The sequence below is a fragment of the Rhinatrema bivittatum genome, chromosome 1 (genome assembly GCF_901001135.1).
Source record: "Rhinatrema bivittatum chromosome 1, aRhiBiv1.1, whole genome shotgun sequence".
NCBI lineage: Eukaryota > Metazoa > Chordata > Amphibia > Gymnophiona > Rhinatrematidae > Rhinatrema > Rhinatrema bivittatum.
Window position 1 is genome coordinate 534,516,351 of NC_042615.1, and position 23,661 is coordinate 534,540,011.

At 45.6% G+C, this 23,661-nt stretch overlaps 1 protein-coding gene across 5 annotated transcripts in view; it reads left to right on the forward strand.

Annotated features, from left to right (window-relative positions):
• LOC115097864 overlaps positions 1–23,661 on the forward strand; it is a 107,479-nt gene that overhangs the window by 35,623 nt on the left and 48,195 nt on the right. For all 5 annotated transcript variants that reach the window (XM_029614020.1, XM_029613995.1, XM_029614012.1 and 2 more), the window contains exons 3-4: positions 1,400–1,510; positions 15,368–15,486. In XM_029614020.1, the coding sequence (XP_029469880.1) occupies positions 1,400–1,510; positions 15,368–15,486 (230 nt within the window). The remainder of the gene's footprint in view (positions 1–1,399; positions 1,511–15,367; positions 15,487–23,661) is intronic.

Sequence of the window (23,661 nt, forward strand, 5' to 3'; positions counted from 1 at the left end):
GAAAAAAGGGGTCGCTGGCCCGCACAACCTGCTACTGCTCTGGAGAGCAGGTAAGTCAGAAAACAAAACAAATAGGTTAGTTAGCAGGGTTTTAGGGGTCGGGGTTGGTAGGGGAAAAGAGAGGCAGGTTAGGTAGGGGATTTTAGGAATTTCCCTCCCAGTCTGCTCCTTTATTGATGGGAACTGGGCTTAGGGCCTATCACATCGTCGCACACATCTTGTAAAATTTCACCCCCGTACACGCGTGAGTCCTCATTTGCGTGCACATGTGCATGTAACTATAAAATCGGGCACGCATGTGCGCGTGGGTAGTGGATTTTATAACTTGCACGCGTCGACGAGCACATGTTATAAAATTGCCGCATCCATGTGCGCATGTTGGCAACCACACGTGCCCGTGCGCAGGTTTGAAAGTTATCCTCTAAATGTCTTCAATATTATGTCACTGGTACTTCTCTTATTAGTAAAGTTGAAAAATGCTGCATGTCTCCAATTCTTTTCCTTTGGGTTTTTTTGTTTAGTCTTGTGTGCGTTTCTCAAACTTTCTATATGTGCCTCTTAAACTTGACATGGGTCTGCTTTTCAGACAAATGTCCTTCATCAGGGTATGGCCACTGGTATTTTTCTGCAAGGAATATGTAATAAATTACTACACTCTTAAAATCGACAGTTCGAAATAATCAATATGTCATGGATAGCAGTAAAACCAACTCTCAGCTCTTTCACCCTTTTTTTGTATGTTGACACTGCACCGGAAATGATGTCATCTACCATGACTCACCTTCCCATTATATTTGGAGTCCCCTGTCAATCACATTTTTCCCAATAAAGAATGCCAGTTTCTCAATTTTAAGACCATTGGGCTGGACTGGCTTAAAGTGACAGATCCAAAATTGAATGATTGCCTCCCTGGAGATATCTCTAATACATTCTACGACCCTCCATTTCAAATCTATAAAGTTGTACGAGTATTGAACTCAGTGTTAAACTATCAGTGTCTCTTATAATTTCCTTGTAGTAATTGGCTGGCCTGATATGGACAAAGGGAAGTGGGGATATAATACAGACATTCAAATACCTAAAAAATCTAAAGATTGTGCCAGAAGTAAGTTTTAGAACAACAGATCATAGTATGAGACAAAAAATGGGTCAAGAGTAAGGTGAAGAAATGGTGATAGGTACGTGCAACAGGCTCTCAAGGGTGGTGGTAGAGGAAAAACAATATCAAAGTCAAGAGAGCATAGGAAAAATGGACAAGTTCTGTAATTAAATGTTACTGAAGTAGGAGCAGGAAGGAGAAAATACACAGGCTAGATGAGCTTTGTGGTCTTGTGTGTTATATTCTGTGTTTTCTATGTTTCGTATTCTAGAAGTAAACGTTGAATTACATGTTTTTCAGCTATAAAAGAATGCAACATTATGTCAGTAGCAACTCAGAAGTATATGATTGCTAAGCAGTGTGGTCGAAATAAATTTGAAGTAGCTGCTGGTGACGCTGGTCAAGATGAAGGTATTGTACCACTTCATCTTACGTAATTACCTTGCATGTTTTCTTTAATTATTGAAAAGGCCTTTATTGAGTATTAGGTATGTAAACTCGTTTTTCCATGAATATTTTTTTTGGGAATGAAAGTCTAATTACAATTTGTTCCAAATGGAATGAAGGAAAAATAGACTTGCCTGAAAACGTCCAAAAATGTTCATATATTTCCAGTTCATTACAAAATTATTAAAATTAAAAATAAATAAATAAATAAGGTCCTCCCCAGGCCTCACTGCCATTTTCTCAGGTCCCGGAGCTTCTCCACTCCACTCCCTCCCTCATCAATAAGCCTGAGCTGGGCTGAGCCAAGTCTGGCTGAGGCCACTGCAGGCCCTTCTCCCCCCCTGCCCCCCACCATACAAAAGGCTGAGGCTTCACCTAGCCCCCACTTATCCCTTCTATAAAGGCCTTCGTCCTAGAAAGAGGCAGGAGCGATCCTCAGTCATTTCTGCCTTTCCAGTGTCCATTTTAAAGATGGCACAGGCCCCGAGGAAGTGATGAGGGGATGCCCAGAGAGGCTTCTTTTTTTTTTTTTTTTTGGGGGGGGGACTTTAAAATTTTTTTTGTTTGGAAAATGAACCTAATCAAAATTAACCTTATCTGAATTACAAAAGAAATGAAAAAAAAAAAAAACACCCCACCAAAATGAAAAACAAACCAAAATGAAAAATGTTTTTGTGTGCACATCCCTACTGAGTATTTATTTATTCATTCCGTTTTATATTCCACTATTTCCACATTGTTCAACGTGGATTACAAAGAATATATACACATAAAAATGTTTAATTCATACATAAACAATTTAAATCATAATAAAACATCATTTTAAACAAACATAAAAAACCTCTAAAACAGGCAATGACAAGCTGGAGGACACTTCACAGTTTGCTGCTAACCAATCCTGACTAACTCTGAAATGCTTGAGCAAATAAAATTGCCTTAATCCTGTTCCAAAATTTCAAAAAATCACTTTCCTTCCAAACATAATGTGGCAGAGAGTTGCGTGACAGAGAAGCGCAATACAAAAACGCATTTTAAAGAGTTTTCTGCAGTCTAAATTCAGAAATGCACGTGCCATAACATAACCAATTAACCTGTTCACTAAACAAAATTATTCTGAATACAAAGCTTTATGTACCAGGGCAAGCAGTTTAAACTGAATTCTCTGGGCAATGGGTAACTAGGGTTGCCAACTGGCTCCAGATTTTCAGGATAGGTTGATTCAGTCCTGGTTGTACTCTTGCTTTTGTTAGGGAATGCAATAGGGAAATCAGAATAAGTCCAAGTATGCATTGAGGTAAATCCATGACTGGATCAACCTGTCCTAAAAATCTGTAGACGGTTTGCAACCCTATGGGTAACCAGTGCAAATCCATCTTATAAGGAGTTATACTAGTACCCCAACACAATCTGCATACTACTCAAATAGCTGCAGTTTGTACTAACAACACTAAAATATGAGGTACATTTTTTGGCAAATCCAAATAAAGGGAGTTGCAGTAATCTAGATTACTCAACACTGTTACGATTCCTCCCGCGACTGGAGCCATGGGAGGCCTCTCACCTCTCTTCAGCCAGCTGGCCCGTCTCCCGACATGCCGCAAACTTCGGTGCTCCTCTTCGCGGCATGGAGCCGCTGGTGACGTCATCGCCACGCCGCACCTGGAGGCAGCAGTCCCCGGGGTCTTCTTGCAGCTGGAGCCGACCTCAGCCTCTCTTCAGCGGCCTGGATGCTGCCACTATCGTCGGGGCCTATGCAGAGGCCCAGCTTTTCCTGCGCTGCTTAGCGGCAGCATGGCCGCTGGCCATGGTCCTGCACTACTTCCTGTTCCTGCTCCTAAGGCACGGGCCGCGCCTCCTTCTGTGATTTATAGGGCCCGCAGCGGGATATGCCCCAGGACCCACCTGGACTCCTCCCTGAGCGTCTTCTGATCTTCAGCCCTATATAAGGGCCCAGCTTCCAGTCCTTGGTTGCCTTTGCAAGGAGTTAATCTCCTTGGGGTTACTTCTCCCAAGAACGTCTCATCTTTGCTCCTGCTCGCATTTTCCTGTTCTTCGTGGGATCCCTCGTTGTTGTTCTATGTTCCTGATCTCTTCTGGATGTCCTTCATCTTGTTCCTGATGTTCCATGATTCGTTCCTGATGTTCTGTAATCCGTTCCTGATGTTCCGTGATGTTCCTCCTTTGATGTCCTGAACCCTTGGTTCCTTGTGGTCACCTCTCTTGGTGTGCCATGTCGTGTTTCGTCACCTCGTGGCATGAGCCTGTCTTCTCATCTGCAGCTCAACTCTCCAGAGGGTCACCCTTGCCCGAAACCAAGTCTCGTCTTGGTCCTGTGTCTCATGTTTGAAGCCAAGTCTCATCTTGGTCCTCCATCCTGACTCTCGTTCTGGCCCTTGGATGTTCTTGAGGCTGCTTCATCCATGCCTAAGACTCTGACTGAACCTATTCCATTTCAGTGTGGTCCGTGACCAGCCATGGACAGCTGTGTAGGGCACTTTGGTACAGGCTTCTACTGAATCTTCGCCATGTTCCGGCTTCATCTTCCACATATTCGTCTGGAGCCTGCCTTGTACTCAAGTGGACCAGTCCTGTGGGACCGCCCTGTGGTGGGCTGTGTAGGATGTGCTGCATCGCAGCCTCAACCCAGTATTTGACTTTGTTCCTGAACCTTGATCCTGAGTCTTCACGTCCCAAGCTTCTCGTCTGTGTCTTCACATCTCCAAGTTCTTCATCTGAGTCTTCATATTCCAGAGCCTTCGTCTGCCCTCGCCTCCTGTCCGGCTAGCCGCCTTTGACATTCTCAGCAGCAGGTCCGAAAGGGCTTGGAGTAGTCGGAGGACCACCTAGAGACCAACCTTGCGTGGTTGGTCTCATTCAGGCTGTACAGGTTAGCAGGGGCCTGGCTTCCTGGTCTCAGCCCAGGCTCGGACATGTCTCGCTTGCCTCGGTACCGCCTTGGAGTCCTCTGGGGTTGTGCCATGGCCCAAGGGCACACAATCCCCTTGGAAACGGGACTGCTCTCCTAGCGCTCTCTAACAACAGTAGCCTATACCGCCATTCTGAAATCTGGCGGAGTCAGTAAAATATGAAGTAGATGAATTAAATGCAACTTATACAATTATATTTTATCCATTTTCATAACTTGTGCTTCTAATGACAGGTCAGAATCATGTATCACATAAATTATAAGCTTCATTACTTAAAGTAATAGAAAAATCACAAATATTAACATTAGGCAAAAATACTGGAGGTGCAGGTTTATCCAGCTATAAAATAATAGTTGTATTACAGTTTAAAAGGAAACTGTTATTCACCATCCATGCTTTAATTCGCTTCATTCTATCCAAAAATAAATCACATGGAAATGCTCCAACTGCTGCACTAGGAAAATAAAATTGAACATCATTAGCATACATTTTATATGGAAAGCCCAATGACCTCAAAAGCCTTCCTAATGGTTGCATATATATATTAAAAAGGATAGCAGCTAATATCAAACTTGGAGGCACACCACTGGAGATTAAATCCAACTTGAACAACTATTATTAAACTGAACTTGCTGCATTCAACCCTGTAAGACTGGAATCAGGATAATAACCCTGCCCTACCTATATCCCACATATTAAGAGAGCAACTTGGCATGATTATTTATATTTAGCTTTTTGCAATGCTTCAAAGTGGATTACATTCAGGTACTGTAAATATTTCCCTATCCCCAGAGAGCTTACAATCTAAGGGGTAGATTTTAAAACCCCTGCGCGCTTAAATCTTCCCGGATTTACACGCGCAGGGCACTCGTGCGCCGGCGCACCTATTTTGCATAGGCCGCCGGCGCGCGCAAAGCCCCGGGACGCGCGTAAGTCCCGGGGCTTCCTAAAAGGGGCGGGAGGGGGCGTGTCCGGGGCAGGGAGCGGTCCGGGGGGCGAGGCGATGGTTCAGGGGTGGGCCGGGAGGGCGGTCCCAAGTCCCCCGGCACTGCGCCCTGTGCCGGGGGATGCCGGGGCGGCGCGCGCAAGTTACGCCTGCTTCAAGCAGGCGTAACTTGCCCAACAAAGGTAGGGGGGGATTTAGGTAGGGCTGGGGGGTGGGGTTGATAGGGGAAGGGAGGGGAAGCAGAAGGAAAGTTCCCTTCGAACGGAGGCAGGCTGCGCGGCTCGGCGCGCGCAGGCTGCCGATTTTGTGCAGCCTTGCGCGCACCGACCCCGGATTTTATAAGATACGTGCAGCTACGCGCGTATCTTATAAAATCTGGTGTACTTTTGTTCGCGAACAAAAGTACACGCGCATGTATTTTTTGAAGATCTACCTCTAAGGTTGTACATGAGGCAATGGAGGGTAAAGTGACTTGCCCAAGGTCACAAGGAGCAACAGCGGGACTCAATCCTTGGTCTCCTGGTTTGTAGCCCACTGCTCTAACCACTAGGCTACTCCTCCATTAAAAGTGGCAAATGCAGAAGCAATATCCATTTATATTTCTCTGTGAAATTAAGCATTCAAATTAGTCTATTATAATATATAGTAATAGGAGTAATCCTTGCTTTGTGACTAGCTGCTGAAGGTTCCACCTACCAATTTTCCAGCAAAACAACACAAGTTAGATACATCCTACTAAGCAATACAATCTTATCTGCCAAACACTGCCTCACCCACCATGCATCTTTAACAGTCATCCATAATAAAGGGGGCTCTGCCTTCATGCATCCATTCCTGTCAGCCTCCTGCTACCTTTTATACGATATCCACCCAAGGCCAGTGTTAGGGGTGGAAGCATCCAAGACAATTAACCAGAGCCCCAATGCTCAAAAAAGGTCCTGTGGCCAGCCCAGAGCTGAAGACCCTCCAGGTCTAGATCAAGAAGAATGCTTGTGCCCTGGGATGCACATTTTCAGTTGGGAGCAGGCAGAGACAGTAAGAGAGGGAAATCTGTGAGCTAGTGCATAATCACAGGTCTTGTTGTGTCCCCAGCTTCCTGCTCAGGGTTTCTTGGTAACAGAAAGCATGCACGGGAGAAGAGAGCAAGGCTGCCACAGGGCCTATTGTGTGCCGCTCATAGGCCCCGCATTGGTTTTCTGTCAGTGCCTTCCCCCACTGCTGCCTGAAGACATGCGTCTCATGACAGGATTGGCCAGAATGGGTGAGAGAGGATGGTGGAGCGCCGCAGAGGTTAAAAAGTGGAGAATTGCTAGGGAAGGGGCTCTGGAGAACAGCACAATAACATCACAGGAAAGTTCAAGGTGTAGCATGATTCATGTAACTAAACAATTGGTGTAAAACACAAGAGCATTCAGCTTTACTCCTTTGAGATATTGATGCACTACTTGTTGTTGCCCTCTCTTTGTTCTTTTTTTTTGTTTAATTTTTGTTTTTGGTGCAAGGGTGCCTTGGTAAACCTTACAGCTTTGCCTTCTCCCCCATGGCCCTCTCCATACACAAATAAAAATTATGCATTTATAATAACAGATTTTATACGTAAAAGAACATGCAAAATGCAGTCTTCTGAGGTAAAATATGACAACAACATGTGTATTATATTTACATGCACTGCTGTGGTGCCAACCAAAAAACTCTGCAAAAAAGAAACTTGGAACATGTGGCGTGAATTTTCAAAGGAATTCCATACGTAAAGTTAGCCTATATATGTGAACGTAGCTTGTGTTTGCATATATGTTAGTTTATAAACAAAAAATGTGCACATATTTTCGGTATCATGTGCACATTTACATATGCAAACAAGGGGCAGTCTAGGGGCATTACATGCATAAATTTCTATTTTATAAAAGACACACAACTTATTCACACAATTTTACACTTGCTAATTATCTTATGAAATTGATATCAGACTCATCTGAAATCTATTGGTTGGGTAGGAGGTCTAGGTGAACTGGGGGAGTTCAGGATGAAGTACTAGAGGGATCTTGATGATCTAGAAAAGGACTGGTTGAACTGGTGGAAGTATCAGCAAATTAGTGGTTTCAATTATACAAATTTGTTTTAAAATATACTGACTTCCACATGTAAGGCAGGGTTTTATGCAAGAAAGTTTATTTTTTTGAGCTTAAGATATATGCAGATATGTTTATAAAATAAGTAGGAAAAGTATGTGTTTTCAATGATTTGCAAGTATTCACGCATAACCAAACATATATGCATATGTTGAAGGGTAGCCTTATGCATATTTTATAATCTGCGTGTATGTGATTAATGCAGATAATAAAATACGGGGCCATATAGGTGTATATAATGAGCTGTGGAGAGTTGTTTGAAAGTTACCCTCTATATAATGTTAATTGTATTGCAATGTGTTTTGGGTGTAGGCTTGGCCATCAGAAAGCCATGAGTAAATGGATTACAATTGAAATATAGTAAACCTCCCATTCCAAAACAGCACTAACTCCCAGCACTCAAACAGTAAAAACCCTACCTATAAAAATGCAACACCGCAAATATTATATCAAGCCCTAAAACACCAATATACCTCCTGTTAGGAAAACAGAATAAGCCAAGCTGTTATAGATCCCTACACAGAAACTACACTCTAGCACAGGGGTCAGGAACCTTTTTGGCTGAGAGAGCCATAAACGCCACATATTTTAAAATGTAATTCCATGAGAGCCATACAATATGTTTAAAACTAAATACAAGTAAATGTGTGCATTTTATGTAAGATCACACTTTTAAAGTACAATAAGTCTCTGAAAATATTACACCAGGCCTTAAGACACCAATACATCTCCTATTAGGAAAACGGACCAAGTCAGGCTGCTATAGAGTCCTACACAGAAACTACACGCCAGCAGAAAACCTCACCTGAATCACGTGCTGTCCCTCACCTAACATAGAATAAAGAGACCAAAACGCATAACAAGAAGCATGCAGACAAAAACTGAATTGGAAACTGCAACAAGCCAGAGTCTCTGTATGCAGTGTAACAAAGGAAAAAAGAAACATCACACATCCTTATAAAACAAATCAAGAAATATAAAATCATCAGCAGTAAAACTGTACTAACAAAAAGAACATATTTCGAAACAGCTGATGAGTGGAATATCCAATAATTAAAAACTCATATAAAACATTTCCAGATACCAACAAAATATTTCAAAATAGCAGACACAAAGATCCAGTAATGAAAAATAATAAGGATACAAAATTTTTTTTGCTCTGCATACCTGGGAACGTTTGATATCCAGGTGTCCTGAGATTGTTCTGAATTAGCAGGAGGTGGGGTGGTTTGCTTGGAACTTTCTCCTCTCTCAGTCACATACCAGCGCTCTCTCTCACACTGGCTCTCAATGACACACCTATACACACATGCTCTCAGTCACTCACATATACAAATGTTTTTCTCTCTCACTTATATAGGCTCTTAATTACACATTTACACACATGCTGTCTATCTTTTCACGCTTACACACACACAGGCTTTCAATCACATAAATACATGCTGTCTTTTTCTCTCACACACAGACTCTCATTCACATGCTTACAAACATGTCCTCTCTTTCTCTCATTTACACACAGGCTCTCAATCACATACTCACATGCTCCCTCACCTAAATCAGCTCTCAATCACACACATACACACATGGTCTCTCTCTCTCATTTAAACACAGGCTCTCAATCACATACTCACATGCTCCCTCACCTAAATCAGCTCTCAATCACACAGACACACATGGTCTCTCTCTCTCATTTAAACACAGGCTCTCAATCACATACTCACATGCTCCATCACCTAAACCAGCTGTCAATCAGACACAGACACACATGATCTCTCTCTTACTTATACACACAGGCTCTTAATCATACATACACATGATCTCTCTCACACACAAAGGATCTCAATCATACACACATACTCTTTCAAACAAACAGGTTTTCAATTACAAACTTACACATACAGGTTCCCAATGGTAAACTTACATTCATGCTCTCTCTCTCACAGGCAGGATCTCAATCACAGACATACTCTCTTTCACATATACAGGCTCTCAATCATTCACATACATGCAATCTCTCACTCACACACACAGGATCTCAAACACACATGCTTGCTCGCTCATTCATTCACTCTCTCTCTCCCCCTCCCCCCCCCCCCCCGGGAACTCGCGGCAGCAGCAGCCACCTCCCAACGCTAACCTCCTTCATTTTCAGCCCTCGCGGAGGCGAAGGCGGAGTCCATCGGCCGCGGTTTGAAGATTTTCATTTTCCTCCGAGCCGCGCTGCAGTCTTCTTCCCGTCGGACACTAGCGTGCCCGTGCTCTCTTCTTCCCGCGGCCCGGAAGAGGAAGTGGAGAGCATCGGGTGCCTGCGCGGGAAGACCCGCGCAGGCACCCGATGACTCCAGCGCTGGCACCCGGCTGACACCCGATGACTCCCGCGCAGGCACCCGGATGACTCCAGTCGGCGTGCTCTCTTCTCCTCCCCCCCGCGGCCCGGAAGAGGAAGTGGTGAGCATCGGGTGCCTGCGCGGAAGAAGAGACCACGCTAGTGTGGTCTCTTCTTCCCGCGCAGGCACCCGATGCTCTCCACTTCCTCTTCCGGGCCGCGGGGGGGGGGGGGGGGAGAAGAGAGCACGCCGGTGCCGCTGACTCCAGTTGTCCTGCCGCGTTCCGCCCGGGCTGACAGCATTTTAAGCCCGGGCGGCGGAGGACCGGGGAGCAGCTGGGTCAGCGGGGAACCGCGAAGTATGGCGACACTTGTCTGCGAGCCAGATGCAGCCCTCAAAAGAGCCATATCTGGCTCGCGAGCCATGGGTTCCCGACCCCTGCTCTAGCAGAATACCTCACCTCTGTCACACATGCAGCATACAGACCAAGCCTTACGTTACACAGAATAAAAGACCATAAAGTATAAATAGAAACATGTAGATTAAAAAGTGAAATGGAAACCGCAACAAACCAGACTCTGTATGAGGAGCAACAATGAAAAATTAAAAATATCATCACTAATGAAAAAAATGCTCCAATGAGCAATTAGTGCATATGTACATGCAAATTATGCCATTCAGATGATAATGTGAACACCATGCTTGCCTATATTGCCTAGTACATCCAGCATACCGGTAATATACATGGAAGCCAAGAGCTCATTAACCCTGCTAAATTTACAAGGCCAATAAATTTAGCACCAGCATGGAGACATATTTTAAATGAACATGCCAACCCATTTAACAGAAGCAAGTGTTGTGATTCTGCTTGTGAGACTAGCTCACAAGCAGCCTCTTACTTTTCCTGTAGCACGGTCAGGAGGCCGTCCCTGCCACCGCTTCTGCCAGCCTTCTGACACCGAAGTCCTTGCGCGGCCTGGAGGCCAATGCCTGCCTTCTCGCGGCCTGGAGGCTGCCGCCATTTTCACCACTTCCCGTGGCAGGAGACCGCCATTGAGCATCGCCCCCATTTCCTCTTCACGGCCAGGAGGCCACTGCCATCCAGGCCTTCCACGCGGCCTGGGAGCCACTGTTGTCCTTCTCTTCGCAGCCTGGAGGCCGCTGCCAAACACTGCCATTTCTTAGCTGCTGCCGAAGCCTTCCTCTTCAGCGGCCTGGAAGCCATCCCTAAGCTCCTCTTCCGTGGCCTGGAGGCTGCCATTGATTGGATCCTCTTCTGCGGCCTGAAGGCTGCTCTGGAGCTCCTCTTCATGCGGCAGGGAGCTGCCATCACTCTTCGTTCTTCATGGCAAGGAGCCACTCTCATCGGGGCCTGCTTCCTCCTTCTCTGCAGGACGTCGCTATCCAAGGTCCTGCTCTCTTCCTAGGCGGCCACGCCTCCTTTCTTCTTTTAAAGTGCCAGTCCTCCTGGCTCCTCCTCATGATGTAACGGAGGCGTTTCCTCTTCAGCCCTACAAAAGGGCTCAGCCTTCAGTCAGCCTTCGCCTTTGCAAGGAGTTGGTCATGGAGTTGGACCTCTCCTGGATCTCCAGTTCCAGCTCTTCCTTCCAGGAGTCCTCTGTGATCCCTCTTCACTTCTTCAAAGTACTCTGTTCCTCGTCTTGATCTTCATTCCATGTCCTGGTCTCTCGACGGATCCCGTCCTTTTGTCTTCAGATGTCTAGATGTCTCCTTGTTTCCGGATGTCCAGACATTCCCTTATCTTCGGATGTCCAGATGTCTCCGCCCTCTGATGTCTTCATCCATCATGTTCCAGATGTCCCTGTGGTCCTCTTCCCTAGAGGTCACTGATGTCCGGATGCCTTAGATGTCCAGATGTCCTGATGTCCTTTTGCATCCGATGTCCTAAGTTCCAGTCCTGATGTTCCAAGTCTCCAAGTTCCAAATCTTGACCTTGATGTCCTGAGTTCCAAGTCCTGATTTTGATGTTCCAAGTTCCAAGACTCAATCCTGATGTCCTTCTTCCAATCCTGATCCTGATGTACTGTCAGTTCCTGGCTCCGGGTTCAGCTTCACTCTCCTAGGTCCTCATCTCCAGCTGGCCTTTCCTGGGAGTAAATCCGTATCAATCCAGTGTCCGTTTCCTGGTGGCTGGAGTCCTCTTCCAGCAGGATCTGCCTTCAAGCACTGCCCGGATTCCTCCTTCGTCCTGAGCCTCAGTCTTGTGCTGGTTTCGCTCTTTGCATGGTCTGTGACCAGCCTCTTCAGGTTGTGTAGGGCGCGCCATGGGACAGGGTGGTCCATGACCAGCCCACATCGGCTGTGTAGGGCACCCTGAGGGGCAATGCCTGTCAGTCTCTGAATATCCTGAGTCATTTTCCTCGTTCCATCCGAGTTCCAAGTCCTTGTCTGAAGTCCTTCCAAGTTCCAAGTCTTCGTGTGAGTCTTTCCAAATTCCAAGTCCTCGTCTGAGTCTTTCCAAGAGTTCTCATCTGAGTAATCGGAATCCTCTCCTCATTCTATGTCTGATTTCCTTCCATGTCTGAGCATCTAGCGTCTGAGTTCGAAGTTTCTAGTGTTTTCGTCTCCTGCCTTACTGCTACTGGACCTGCTTCTCTGGTTTCTATCTCATTCCAGGAACCACCGACTGTGAGTACACCAACTGACTTCTTCCATCCTGACTGCATTAAGGATTCCTCGCGGCGTACCCCGATGCTCGGACCACTACCGCCATCCTTCAGTGCAAGTCTTTGCCTTCTGCTCTACGGAATACCTCAATACCATCTACAGAGACCACTCAGAGGCTCGGCACTGCTTCCAGCTCTACAACGTCTGCTACAGGTATCCTCGGCATACCCCGCCCTGCGGGCCACTACCGGATCTATACTCCTGCAGCTGCCTACGCTCTCCTGAGGGGCTCTCCGGTGTACCCCACTCCAAGGGTCACTACCGGATCTTCTCAACTGAGTCTCTCTCTGGGTAATTCCCTTTACCCAGGACTATACGAACTGAGGTTCTTTCCAATAGAGACTAACACTTTCTTCCCATATAATAAAGTCTTCATTCTTAGCTGTGTCATTCGCCACTGAGACTGTGCCAGCTGACGGTGAGGCCCACAGGGCTCCTCCCTGTGGGCGGAGACATCGCTCATCTGAGCCCAGGGGTTCATTTCTATCCTCAAACATAACAGATGACAAGGGAGGTAAATCACAGCTTTCAACCTTAAAATAAAGAACCGCAGACTCCTTCCCCCCCCCCCCCCCCCCCCCCCCCCGCCGGCCTCCTTTCCCCCTGGTGCCAGCAAGTTTCTTTTAGAGGCCTGGCATTAACACCTACTCCCTCCCCTCCACCCCATGATGACAGCAAGGCACCTCTGGGGCCTTTCTACATCTTATCACACACATATTAAATATAAAATAAAAAAAGAAAGTCCGGTGGCAAACACTTTAATCCTTCCTAATAGAAATCCAGGGAGAAGTACTGGCTCTTAATTCTTTTAGATACTGAAGGAATCTTCCACTTGAAGAAACAATCACAGCTTCAAAACACAGATACCTCCCAAATGGGCGATCACATCTTCAATCCATCCCAAAAAACTCGGTATAGAGGGACATCCCAAGCTATACATACTAAAGGCAAAGTCTGTGTTGAAACCAGAAAATCCCGACTAGGGCCCAAGTTTCGCCTCCAAAAAGAGGCCTCTTCAGGGGAACAACTAGCAAAGATCTTATGCAAGTCAAAGAGCAAGGAAAATGTCTAAACTAAATCACATGGAGGATGCATTAGATGCCATTTTACACCATTTCTCCCAATCAGCATGAAACTTAATTACAAATTTTGGCTGTGTTGAAGCCGCCTTCCAAAGGGAAAAAACTACCTATGCCCGCACGCAACGGCACACAGAAGAAATTGTTGCGCACAGAATACTTCAAACAACGCAAAGGGACTGGCAGAATAACGACTTACACCAAAACAATCAAATGTCCCTCTATGCAAAGTTTTCTGGAATGGATTGAAGATCTGATCGCCCATTTGGGAGGTATCTGTGTTTTGAAGCTGCGATTGTTTCTTCAAGTGGAAGATTCCTTCAGTATCTAAAAGAATTAAGAGCCAGTACTTCTCCCTGGATTTGTATTAGGAAGGATCATGGTGTTTGCCGCCGGACTTTCTTTTTTTGTTTTATATATAGTATGTGTGTTGTACGTATGGGTGGTGATTTTTTTTAATACAGATGTCCTTTATGTTTGTGATACACATATAATATATATGTAAAAATTTGTTTTAGAGTGATGTATGGATACAATTAATTTTACTTAGTTTATTAAAGTGATAAAATGAATACAAAATGTTTTTTCTGTGATTACATATTTGATATTTTTAAATTGATTGTATACTCCCCTTAATGTGGAATTTGAGATATTTTGTTTGGGGTGGTAGTCTGTTAGCCAATATATTCACTTAGGGGTAGATTTTAAAACCTACGTATGGGCGTACATGTGCGCGCGCTACCCAGCACTCGCACACAGATGCTCGATTTTATAACATGCGCACGCAAGTGTGCGCATGTTATAAAATCAGGGGTCAGCCCGTGCAAGGGGGTACACATTAGTGCAACTTGCACGCGCCGACGCCTGAAGCCTTCCCTCGTGCCCTCCCAGGCTGCTCCAATTTAGGACCAGCCTGGGAGGGAACTTCCCTACCCCCTAATCTAACCTTCATACCCCTTGCCCTAATCTACCCACCCCCTACCTCTATCCTAACCCCCCTCAAAAAGTTATCTTACCTTTTGCGCCTGCTTGAAGCATGCAATCTTTCGGCACAGTGGCAAATGGCCGCTGTGCCGGGGACCTCTAGCTCCGCCCCACCCTGCCCCCAAATCGCCCTTCCCCCTCCCCTTTCCTGAAGCCCCAGGACTTAGCTGCATCCCGGGGCTTTACGCACATTGCCGGGCCTTTTTAAAATAGGCCCGGCACGCGTAGGGCTTTGAAAATCAAGCCCTTGCTGTATTAGCCCTTTTATATCTTCCCACTGCTTTCTCCCCCAGTTCAAGAAAGGCCCCTCCAAGGGCCAGATGACACCCACCCCTAAAGACTTTAATTGTACTGAAGCACTTCGAGGCTGCACCATTTAGAACTCAGCAGGAGTGCCATCAGGAGGAGTTTCCTTCTGCCTGCAAAAGCTGGTGGATCTCTGGAGTGTCAAGTTTATCATTCCAGAGGGGTATCACTGGGCCTTTCTTTCATCGGTTAAAGCAATGTGGGGTATTGCCTAGAGGGGCAAAATGTATAGCGTCTGCTTAAGTATCCTTTGGTTCTCAAAAGGATTCTCGGTGATCTTGACCAAAACACGGTGTTGATGACTGCTTGAAATTATAGGGCAAGCTTTTGCTTTTTCACCTTCAGCTGCATTATCTATTATAATTACTATGGTTATTTTAAATAAAACTGATTAATTTCTATGTTGTCACATTAGATCTTCATATTGTATTTTAGGTGTATCGACAATATATTACCACAAATATGAAGGCCAAAAGAGTGCAGCAGCTTTGGTTCTGAAATGCAGAACATATACATTACAATTATGTTATAAAGAGCAGAAGCTCCAATTGCAGGTACAGTGCCAACTCGATATTTTTACCATTGAACAGAGGGTGGGTATATGGGAAGATAAAACAAGATTGTAAGGCATGATGACCTCATAAAAGATCTGCTCTTGCTAGCTTTCTGGTTTGGTGTTTGAGTTGCTTGCTGTACTGCGGGAGAACCAAGTTGTGGTTTAAACATTTAACAGGTCTCAGCAGGATGGAGGATTGTTATGGCAATGAGACACGAGAGAGGGAGAGATGGTAGTTGTGCACATCATAAATAATCCCTACTGATTTCAGAAAGGCTTCGACTTTTACCTCGCACAAAACATCTCTTTAAGCCTAGATCTAGTTGAAGACCTCAGTACAGTTGGTTTAGTCATCAAGGGAAGGTGATAGGCCAAAATAGGAGAGAGAGAAAAAAATATGTATCTACATATCTAGGCCACTGATTCACATATCCACCAGAGTATTTAATTTTAAAAAGATAGAGATTGTTATTCCCTTTGGGTTATCAAAAATCATCGTACTTGGAAAGCATCGCTATGGACAAATCCTGATTGTAAAGAGACAATGCTTTGTATTACCCTAATGCCTACATCATCCTATACAACATTCACAGCATTTCTCATACTGATCTAATTACATATTTCCTAGCATTTACTCCCTCTAACACACTCAGTCATATTTCACATATACAAGGAACTCCGGTATATAAAAACCATAAATAAATAAATAAATAAATAAATAAATAAATAAACTTGCATTCCACATGCTTTATACAATCATTTAAGCCATAAGCCATTTCCATATATAGATGTCTTATCTTCTCAAACATATGGTGCACATCCTTCTGGCAGGGATGATAACTTTAAAACATATGCGCCTATATAAACATGAATATGAGCGCATGCCGATATATGCTGAAATTTTATATCCTGCATGCAGGTATGCGCAAATGTTATAAAATAGGCCTGGCATGTATGTATGCTCCTAATTTTAAGCATATATGTGAACAGGAAAATATCGGCATTTACATATATACGTGATGAAATTTTATAATATGGTGCATCCGGGAACTGACCAGTGTTACCAGTTCTACCACCAGTTTGCCCAATCTATAGCTATCTCCTCAAAACCACCCCCTGATTCTTTATCCTGCACTCCCCCCGGTTAACTGAGATCCCTCAAGCAGTTCATGTATGGCCAGAATAGTTTTATTCAAACTTACACTTCATCTATAGTAGAAGTAACTTTGCACTGGAATGTACCTAGATGTGTGCCCATGTGCATAGTTACATATGCGCATATTGCTTGGCTCCGCCCCATACTGTCCATGCCCTGCCCACATTCCACCCCTTTTATCCCCAATGTGAAATATGCATGTATATGTATTGGTGCATGTATGTGGCAGGTTTATAAAATTGGGCAGACACACACATTGCTAGATGCATGTGTATCTCCCAGTTTTATCACATGTATCACTTTGAAAATTCATCTTTAAGTATTCTCAGGACTGTAGGATTATAGAAGACATATATAGTATAATGATGCTGCTCAATCACTGTTATGTTTGGTGGCTTACGGGATATCCCCGCAGGCCACAGCACTCACCCCAATGTTGCCAGCACCTGTCTTCTCCTCTGCAGTGGACGTCGCCAACCTTCTCTTGCATGTCAGGATGTCGCCAGAACCGCCACCTCCAGCTCCCTACTTCTGGGGAGCAATCATCACAACGAGAAAAAAAGCTTCAAGATACTTAGACTATGGCAAAGTGGCACCAAAGTGACATGAATAGCCTAAAGCATTGTAAAGGGGCAAAGGGGTACCAGGAGAGGCAAGAGTGCTTTAACAGAGGCGAGAGTGTCAAAAACACACCACAGCTTCAAAAGAGAGCACTGATAACAGTTGCATGAACCCTCAAAGGCAGCACGACAGGCAAAGTGGCAAGCAAGTGGCATCAACATCCTATAGCACAATGAAGGGGGAACATAGCAAGCAAAAAGAGTGTCAGAAAAAAGCACAAAGCACCAATAAAGGGACAAAGCAGTAGAAAGACTAGTACCAACACACTGAGGGACCATGATAGTGGCAAGAACACCTCAAGGAGTAGAATGAGTCATCTGGTGTATTGCAGCAAGGCAGAGTGGCAGAAAGTTGATGGGGCAAGACAGGCAGGCAGAGTGGAGGTAGTCTGGTCCCTGTGCTTTTGATAGGGGAAAGACAGGCTGGCAGAGCTGAGGTAGTCAGGTCGCTATGGTGTTGATAGGTGAAAGACTAGGAAGCAAGACAAGACGAGGCTCAGCATGTGACGAGTTTGTCAACCGGGGCAAACTGTCCACCTGCCACGTCTTGAAACACAGACTAAGGAGTCTAACACGCGTGCTAGGACCTGAAATATGATGAACTATGCCTGGGTGGGGTGGAGCTGCTGCGGGTGCAGATGTTGGTGGTAGTAGCAAATATCCAAACAAGAGCCCCGGAGAGAGTTCCCTTTCCTTTGTGCAAGAAAGGGCTCCCTAGAATGGGTTCGCCCCTAGAGTGTGGTGGTTCCGTTGGCATCTAGTGAGCTCTCGCTGGTCTTTTAAAATCTGGTGGATGTAGCAGATATACAAACGAGAATTTTGAAGGCTGAGGTGGAGGAGGTTTCCAAGTGAACAGCGGTTCAACATAGGTCAGCGGGTGTTAAGAGATAGGCTACACCCAGGGAGAGTTCCCGTTCCTTTGCGCAGGAAAGGGCTCCCTAGAATGGCTTGGCCCCTAGAGTGGAGCATGACCTTCAAAGTGTGGTGAGTCGACGTGGAGGAGGTTTCCATGTGAACAGCAGTTCTGGTTCAACATAGGTCGGCGGGTACTAAGAGATAGGCTGGTTACATCCGGGGAGAGTTCCCTTTCCTTTGCACAGGAAAGGGCTCCCTGAAATGGGTTCACCCCGAGACTTGGGCATGAGCCTGGGCATGTGTGGCGACGTGGAGGAGGTTTCCATGTGAACAGCAGTTCTGGTTCAACATGGGTCAACGGGTACTAAGAGATAGGCTGGCTACACCTGGGGAGAGTTTCCTTTCCTTTGTGCAGGAAAGGATTCCCTAGAATGGGTTTGCCCCAAAAGTGTGGTGGTTCCGTTGGCATCTAGTGAATACCCAGAAGCTATTAACTGCTTATGCACTTCAGCTGATGACAAAGGAACTTGAAGAGCTCTCAGAAATAAGAAAACTGGTACTCAAGTCCAAATCTACAATATCAACCTATGCTGACTTTGTAGCCTACAGTGCCTCTGTAAACTATGGGACACAGAGGATGAAGTAGAGTACAACTACCACCAGTTTTCTATAGTTCTAGAAACATTAATGTTGGCACCTAAGAAAGATTTAGGGAAAATGGCCCATATTATGAAGGTCATGAAAACTATTGAGCATATGAAATATCCAAGCTCCAAGCTGGACAGACAGGCACAGCGTTTGAGGTCAGGCCCTTGTAGTGACGTAAGGTTGGACGGGCAGGCACAGTGTTTGTGGTCAGGCCCTTGTAGTGACATAAGGGCTGCATGAGCAGGCATAGCGTTTGGGGTCAGGCCCTTGTAGTGACCTAAGGGCTGGACAGGCAGGCACATCAGTTGAGGTCAGGCCCTTCTAGTGACGTAAAGGCTGGACAGACAGGCACAGCATTTTGGGTCAGGCACTTGTAGTGACGTAAGGGCTGGATGGGCAGGCACAGCATTTGAGGTCAGGCACTTGTAGTGACGTAAGGGCTGGACAGACAGGCACAGCTTTTGGGTTCAGGCCCTTGTAGTGACGAAAGGGCTGGATGAGCAGACACAGCGTTTGAGGTCAAGCCCTTGTAATGACGTAAGGGCTGGACGGGCAGGCACAGCATTTGAGGTCACGCCCTTGTAGTGATGTAAGGGCTGGATGGGCAGGCACATCAGTTGAGGTCAAGCACTTGTAGTGACGTAAGGGCTGGACAGACAGGCACAGCTTTTGGGTTCAGGCCCTTGTAGTGACGAAAGGGCTGGATGAGCAGACACAGCGTTTGAGGTCAAGCCCTTGTAATGACGTAAGGGCTGGACAGACAGGCACAACGTTTAGGGTCAGGCCCTTGTAGTGACGTAAGAGCTGGACGGGCAGGCACATCATTTGAGGTCAGGCTCTTGTAGTGATGTAAGGGCTAGACAGACAGGCACAGCGTTTGGGGGTCAGGCCCTTGTAGTGACATAAGGGCTGGACAGGCAGGCACAGCGTTTTGAGGTCAGGCCCTTGTAGTGACGTAAGGGCTAGTCAGCCAGGCACAGCGTTTGGGGGTCAGGCCCTTGTAGTGACATAAGGGCTGGACAGGCAGGCACAGCGTTTGAGGTCAGGCCCTTGTAGTGACATAAGGGCTGGATGGGCAGGCACATCAATTGAGGTCAAGCCTTGTAGTGACGTAAGGGCTGGACAGACAGGCACATCAGTTGAGGTCAGGCCTTGTAGTGACGTAAGGGCTGGACAGACAGGCACAGTGTTTGGGGCCAGGCCCTTGTAGTGATGTAAGGGCTGGACGAGCAGGCACAGCGTTTGAGGTCAGGTCCTTGTAGTGACGTAAGAGCTGAACAGACAGGCACAGCATTTGAGGTCAGGCCCTTGTAGTCACATAAGGGCTGGACGGGCAGGCACAGCATTTGAAGTCAGGCCCTTGTAGCGACATAAGGGCTGGACAGTGGATAGACATGGACAGCGGTTGAGGTCAGATACATGTGCTGATATTATCTGGCACATATGAGGCAGTTGGAGCTGCTGCAAGGTTTTAAATTGCTTTTATTCATCTTGCCATTCACAGGGAAAATCTGGAAACCCAAGTAAAGGCATGTTTATTTTAAAAAATACTAGCATTTCCATCAACTCTGGTGCCAACCTTGAGCGATGAAGGCTCATGATATCCCCTGTCATTGAAAATACATGTTCACTTGGCACACTGGTTGGTGGAGATAACAGATATCGCTGAGCCACTTTGGCTAGGTGTGACCAGACAGTGGACTTGTGTGCCCAATATGCCAGCGGATTTGTCTGCATGCCCTTTATGGGCGGTGTGAGATACTGTGTCACTGACATTTGTGCTGGTGTCTCCTTTGCTTGGGTAGGCTGAGAGTCCTTCTTGCCAGCTGCTTTCGCTCTAGCCCGTTCAGAACAGATGCATTTTTAGGGGCAACATGGCTTTGGTGTACTGAAGTGGAGGAGGAAGTACTAGCTGTCGCTGATAGAGTGCTGCTCGTGCTTGGGCTTGCACTACTCTCTGAAGTGCCCACTGTTTCCTCCTCTGCTTCATTCTCCTTCATTCAGCCCACCCAAGCAAAGGAGACACCAGCACAAATGTCTGCCTATAGTGCTCCTGCTCCCGGACTTTTACTAACAGCAGGTTCTTCACAAATGTTAGATAATCTGACTGTAGGGTGAGCTTCCCTTTCACATGGGGATCACAGACTGTGGTGAGCATGTATGTGTGGTCTTTTGTTAAAGGTCTTAATCTCTCTTACACCTGCATCTGCAAAAAGTCCAGACAATGCAGCACCTCTGCTGATATTCCCTCTTCCTGTTTAAATCCCTCCTAATTTTCCTCCAGAAAATTAACTATAGGGATGATGTCAGCAAAGGTGGCATTTCTGGCATTCAGCTCCTCCATGGCCTCTTTGAAGGGCTGCAGGATTTTTACCAGCTGACTCATGACTACCAATCATGATGCCCTAGGGGACTCTGCACACCTATGTCCATTTCCGCAGAAAGTTCATGAAGAGGTGTCTGCTGCTCCACTACTCTCTGCAGCATCATATAGGTGGAATTTCACCGGGTGCCAATGTCTTGAATGAGACGCTTGTGAGGCATCTCCAAATCAGTCTGCTTTTGTCGGAGAACCTGCCCCCCTTCACACTTCTGTGGAAGAACCGTGCTATGTTCCTGCACTTGTGTATTAAAGTATGCAGGTATTCATGGGATAGGTGGTGATGTCCTTTCATGGATTACAAACTGGCTAAAAGACAGGAAACAGAGAGTAGGATTAAATGGACAATTTTCTCAGTGGAAGGGAGTAGGCAGTGGAGTGCCTCAGGGATCTGTATTGGGACCCGTACTTTTCAATATATTTATAAATGATCTGGAAAGAAATATGACAAGTGAGGTAATCAAATTTGCAGATGATACAAAATTGTTCAGAGTAGTTAAATCACAAGCAGATTGTGATAAAATGCAGGAAGACCTTGGGAGACTGAAAAATTGGGCATCAAAATGACAGATGAAATGTGGATAAGTGAAGGTGATGCATATAGGAAAAAATAACCCATGCTATAGTTACACAATGTTAGGTTCCATATTAGGAGCTACCACCCAAGAAAGAGATCTAGGCGTCATAGTGGATAACACATTGAAATCATCGGTTCAGTGTGCTGCGGCAATCAAAAAAGCAAACAGAATGTTGGGAATTATTAGAAAGGGAATAGTGAATAAAACGGAAAATGTCATAATGCCTCTGTATCTCTCCATGGTGAGACCGCACCTTGAATACTGTGTACAATTCTGGTCGCCACATCTCAAAAAAGATATAGTTGCGATGGAGAAGGTACAGAGAAGGGTGACCAAAATGATAAAAGGAATGGAACAGCTCCCCTATGAGGAAAGACTAAAGAGATTAGAACTATTCAGCTTGGAGAAGAGAAAGTTGAGGGGGGATATGATAGAGGTGTTTAAAATCATGAGAGGTCTAGAACGGATAAATGTGAATCGGTTATTTACTCTTTCGGATAATAGAAAGACTAGGGGGGTTCTCCATGAAGTTAGCATCTGGCACATTTAAAACTAATTGGAGAAAGTTCTTTTTCATTCAATGCACAATTAACCTCTGGAATTTGTTGCCAGAGGATGTGGTTAGTGCAGTTAATGTAGCTGTGTTTAAAAAAGAATTGGATACGTTCTTGGAGAAGATGTCCATTACCTGCTATTAATTAAGTTGACTTAGAAAATAGCCACTTCTATTACTAGCAACAGTAACATGGAATAGACTTAGATTTTGGGAACTTGCCAGGTGCTTATGGCCTGGATTGGCCACAGTTGGAAACACGATGCTGGACTTGATGGACCCTTGGTCTGACCCAGTATGGCATGTTCTTATCCACTCAGCTTCCCACCCTGCCTACCTGACCACTTATTCCCATCACCCCTTATTGTACCCCTACACTTAACTCTCGCAAGGGTAAATACAGCCATGCAAGGATCTCTGGCATTTGCTCTGCCTCTGGGGAAGACAAAGCTACAACGGTCTGCTTCTTGCTCAATCGTGTGATAGCTGTATCTTTGTGAAAGAAAACATATCCTGTTTATTTTCTATCTGCCCTGTCTTCTCCCCAATCTGCATCCACATTGCCAGTTAACTTTCAGTGGCTGGTAACTTTAGTTTAAGTTCATTGTACCTTTCAGGCACCTTCCCAGTCTTTTTACTGCTGTCCAGTCCTCTTGAGTTGAATTAATTACACTTCTGCTAAGCAGACTCAAAAGCATTAGCTATGTCGGATCTGGATACTGTTGCAATATGGAGATGTTTCCAATTGCTGTCCTGTACTGATTATTAATGATGAGTCTTTTTTTTTTTTATTTCCATCTCCCTTTTTTTGTAGCCTGTTTGCAAGGGAGTACTAGTTTTGTTGAATTCAGACAGACCCAGAAAATCTGTATCATCTTTGATATTTTGTCTTTGGTTCAACAGGTAATGTCCATCTTTATCCTTTTGTAACACAAGCACAAGACAGTAACTTAATATATCCTAGCAGTTTTACTTCCACTTCTTTGTTTAAACAATCTATGATCTCTGAACTGTTGTCATTCTTTTCATAGCAAACAATCAGGTCATCAACAGAACACAAAATGTACATCCATCTTCCATTTTTGTGTCTAAAGTAATGGGTCAGCAGCTCCTTGCTTGAATCCCATGCTTCTCAGCTTCTTGCTCAGCTGTTAGGAGGCCAGGCCGTGGCCATCCGTGGCCAGGTTCCCTTACCTCTGCTGGGAGGCAACCAGTCCCAGCTCCCCCCCCCCATCAACGCTCGCCGCAGTCGCCACCAACCTCCGCTGTTGCAGCCTGCCCTCGCAGCCCGGCGTGGCACCATCCCGACCTCTGCGTCTACCTCCCTAGGTGCATGCGCGCGCTGTCACTTCCAATTTAAAGGGCCCGTGATGGGAACGTTCT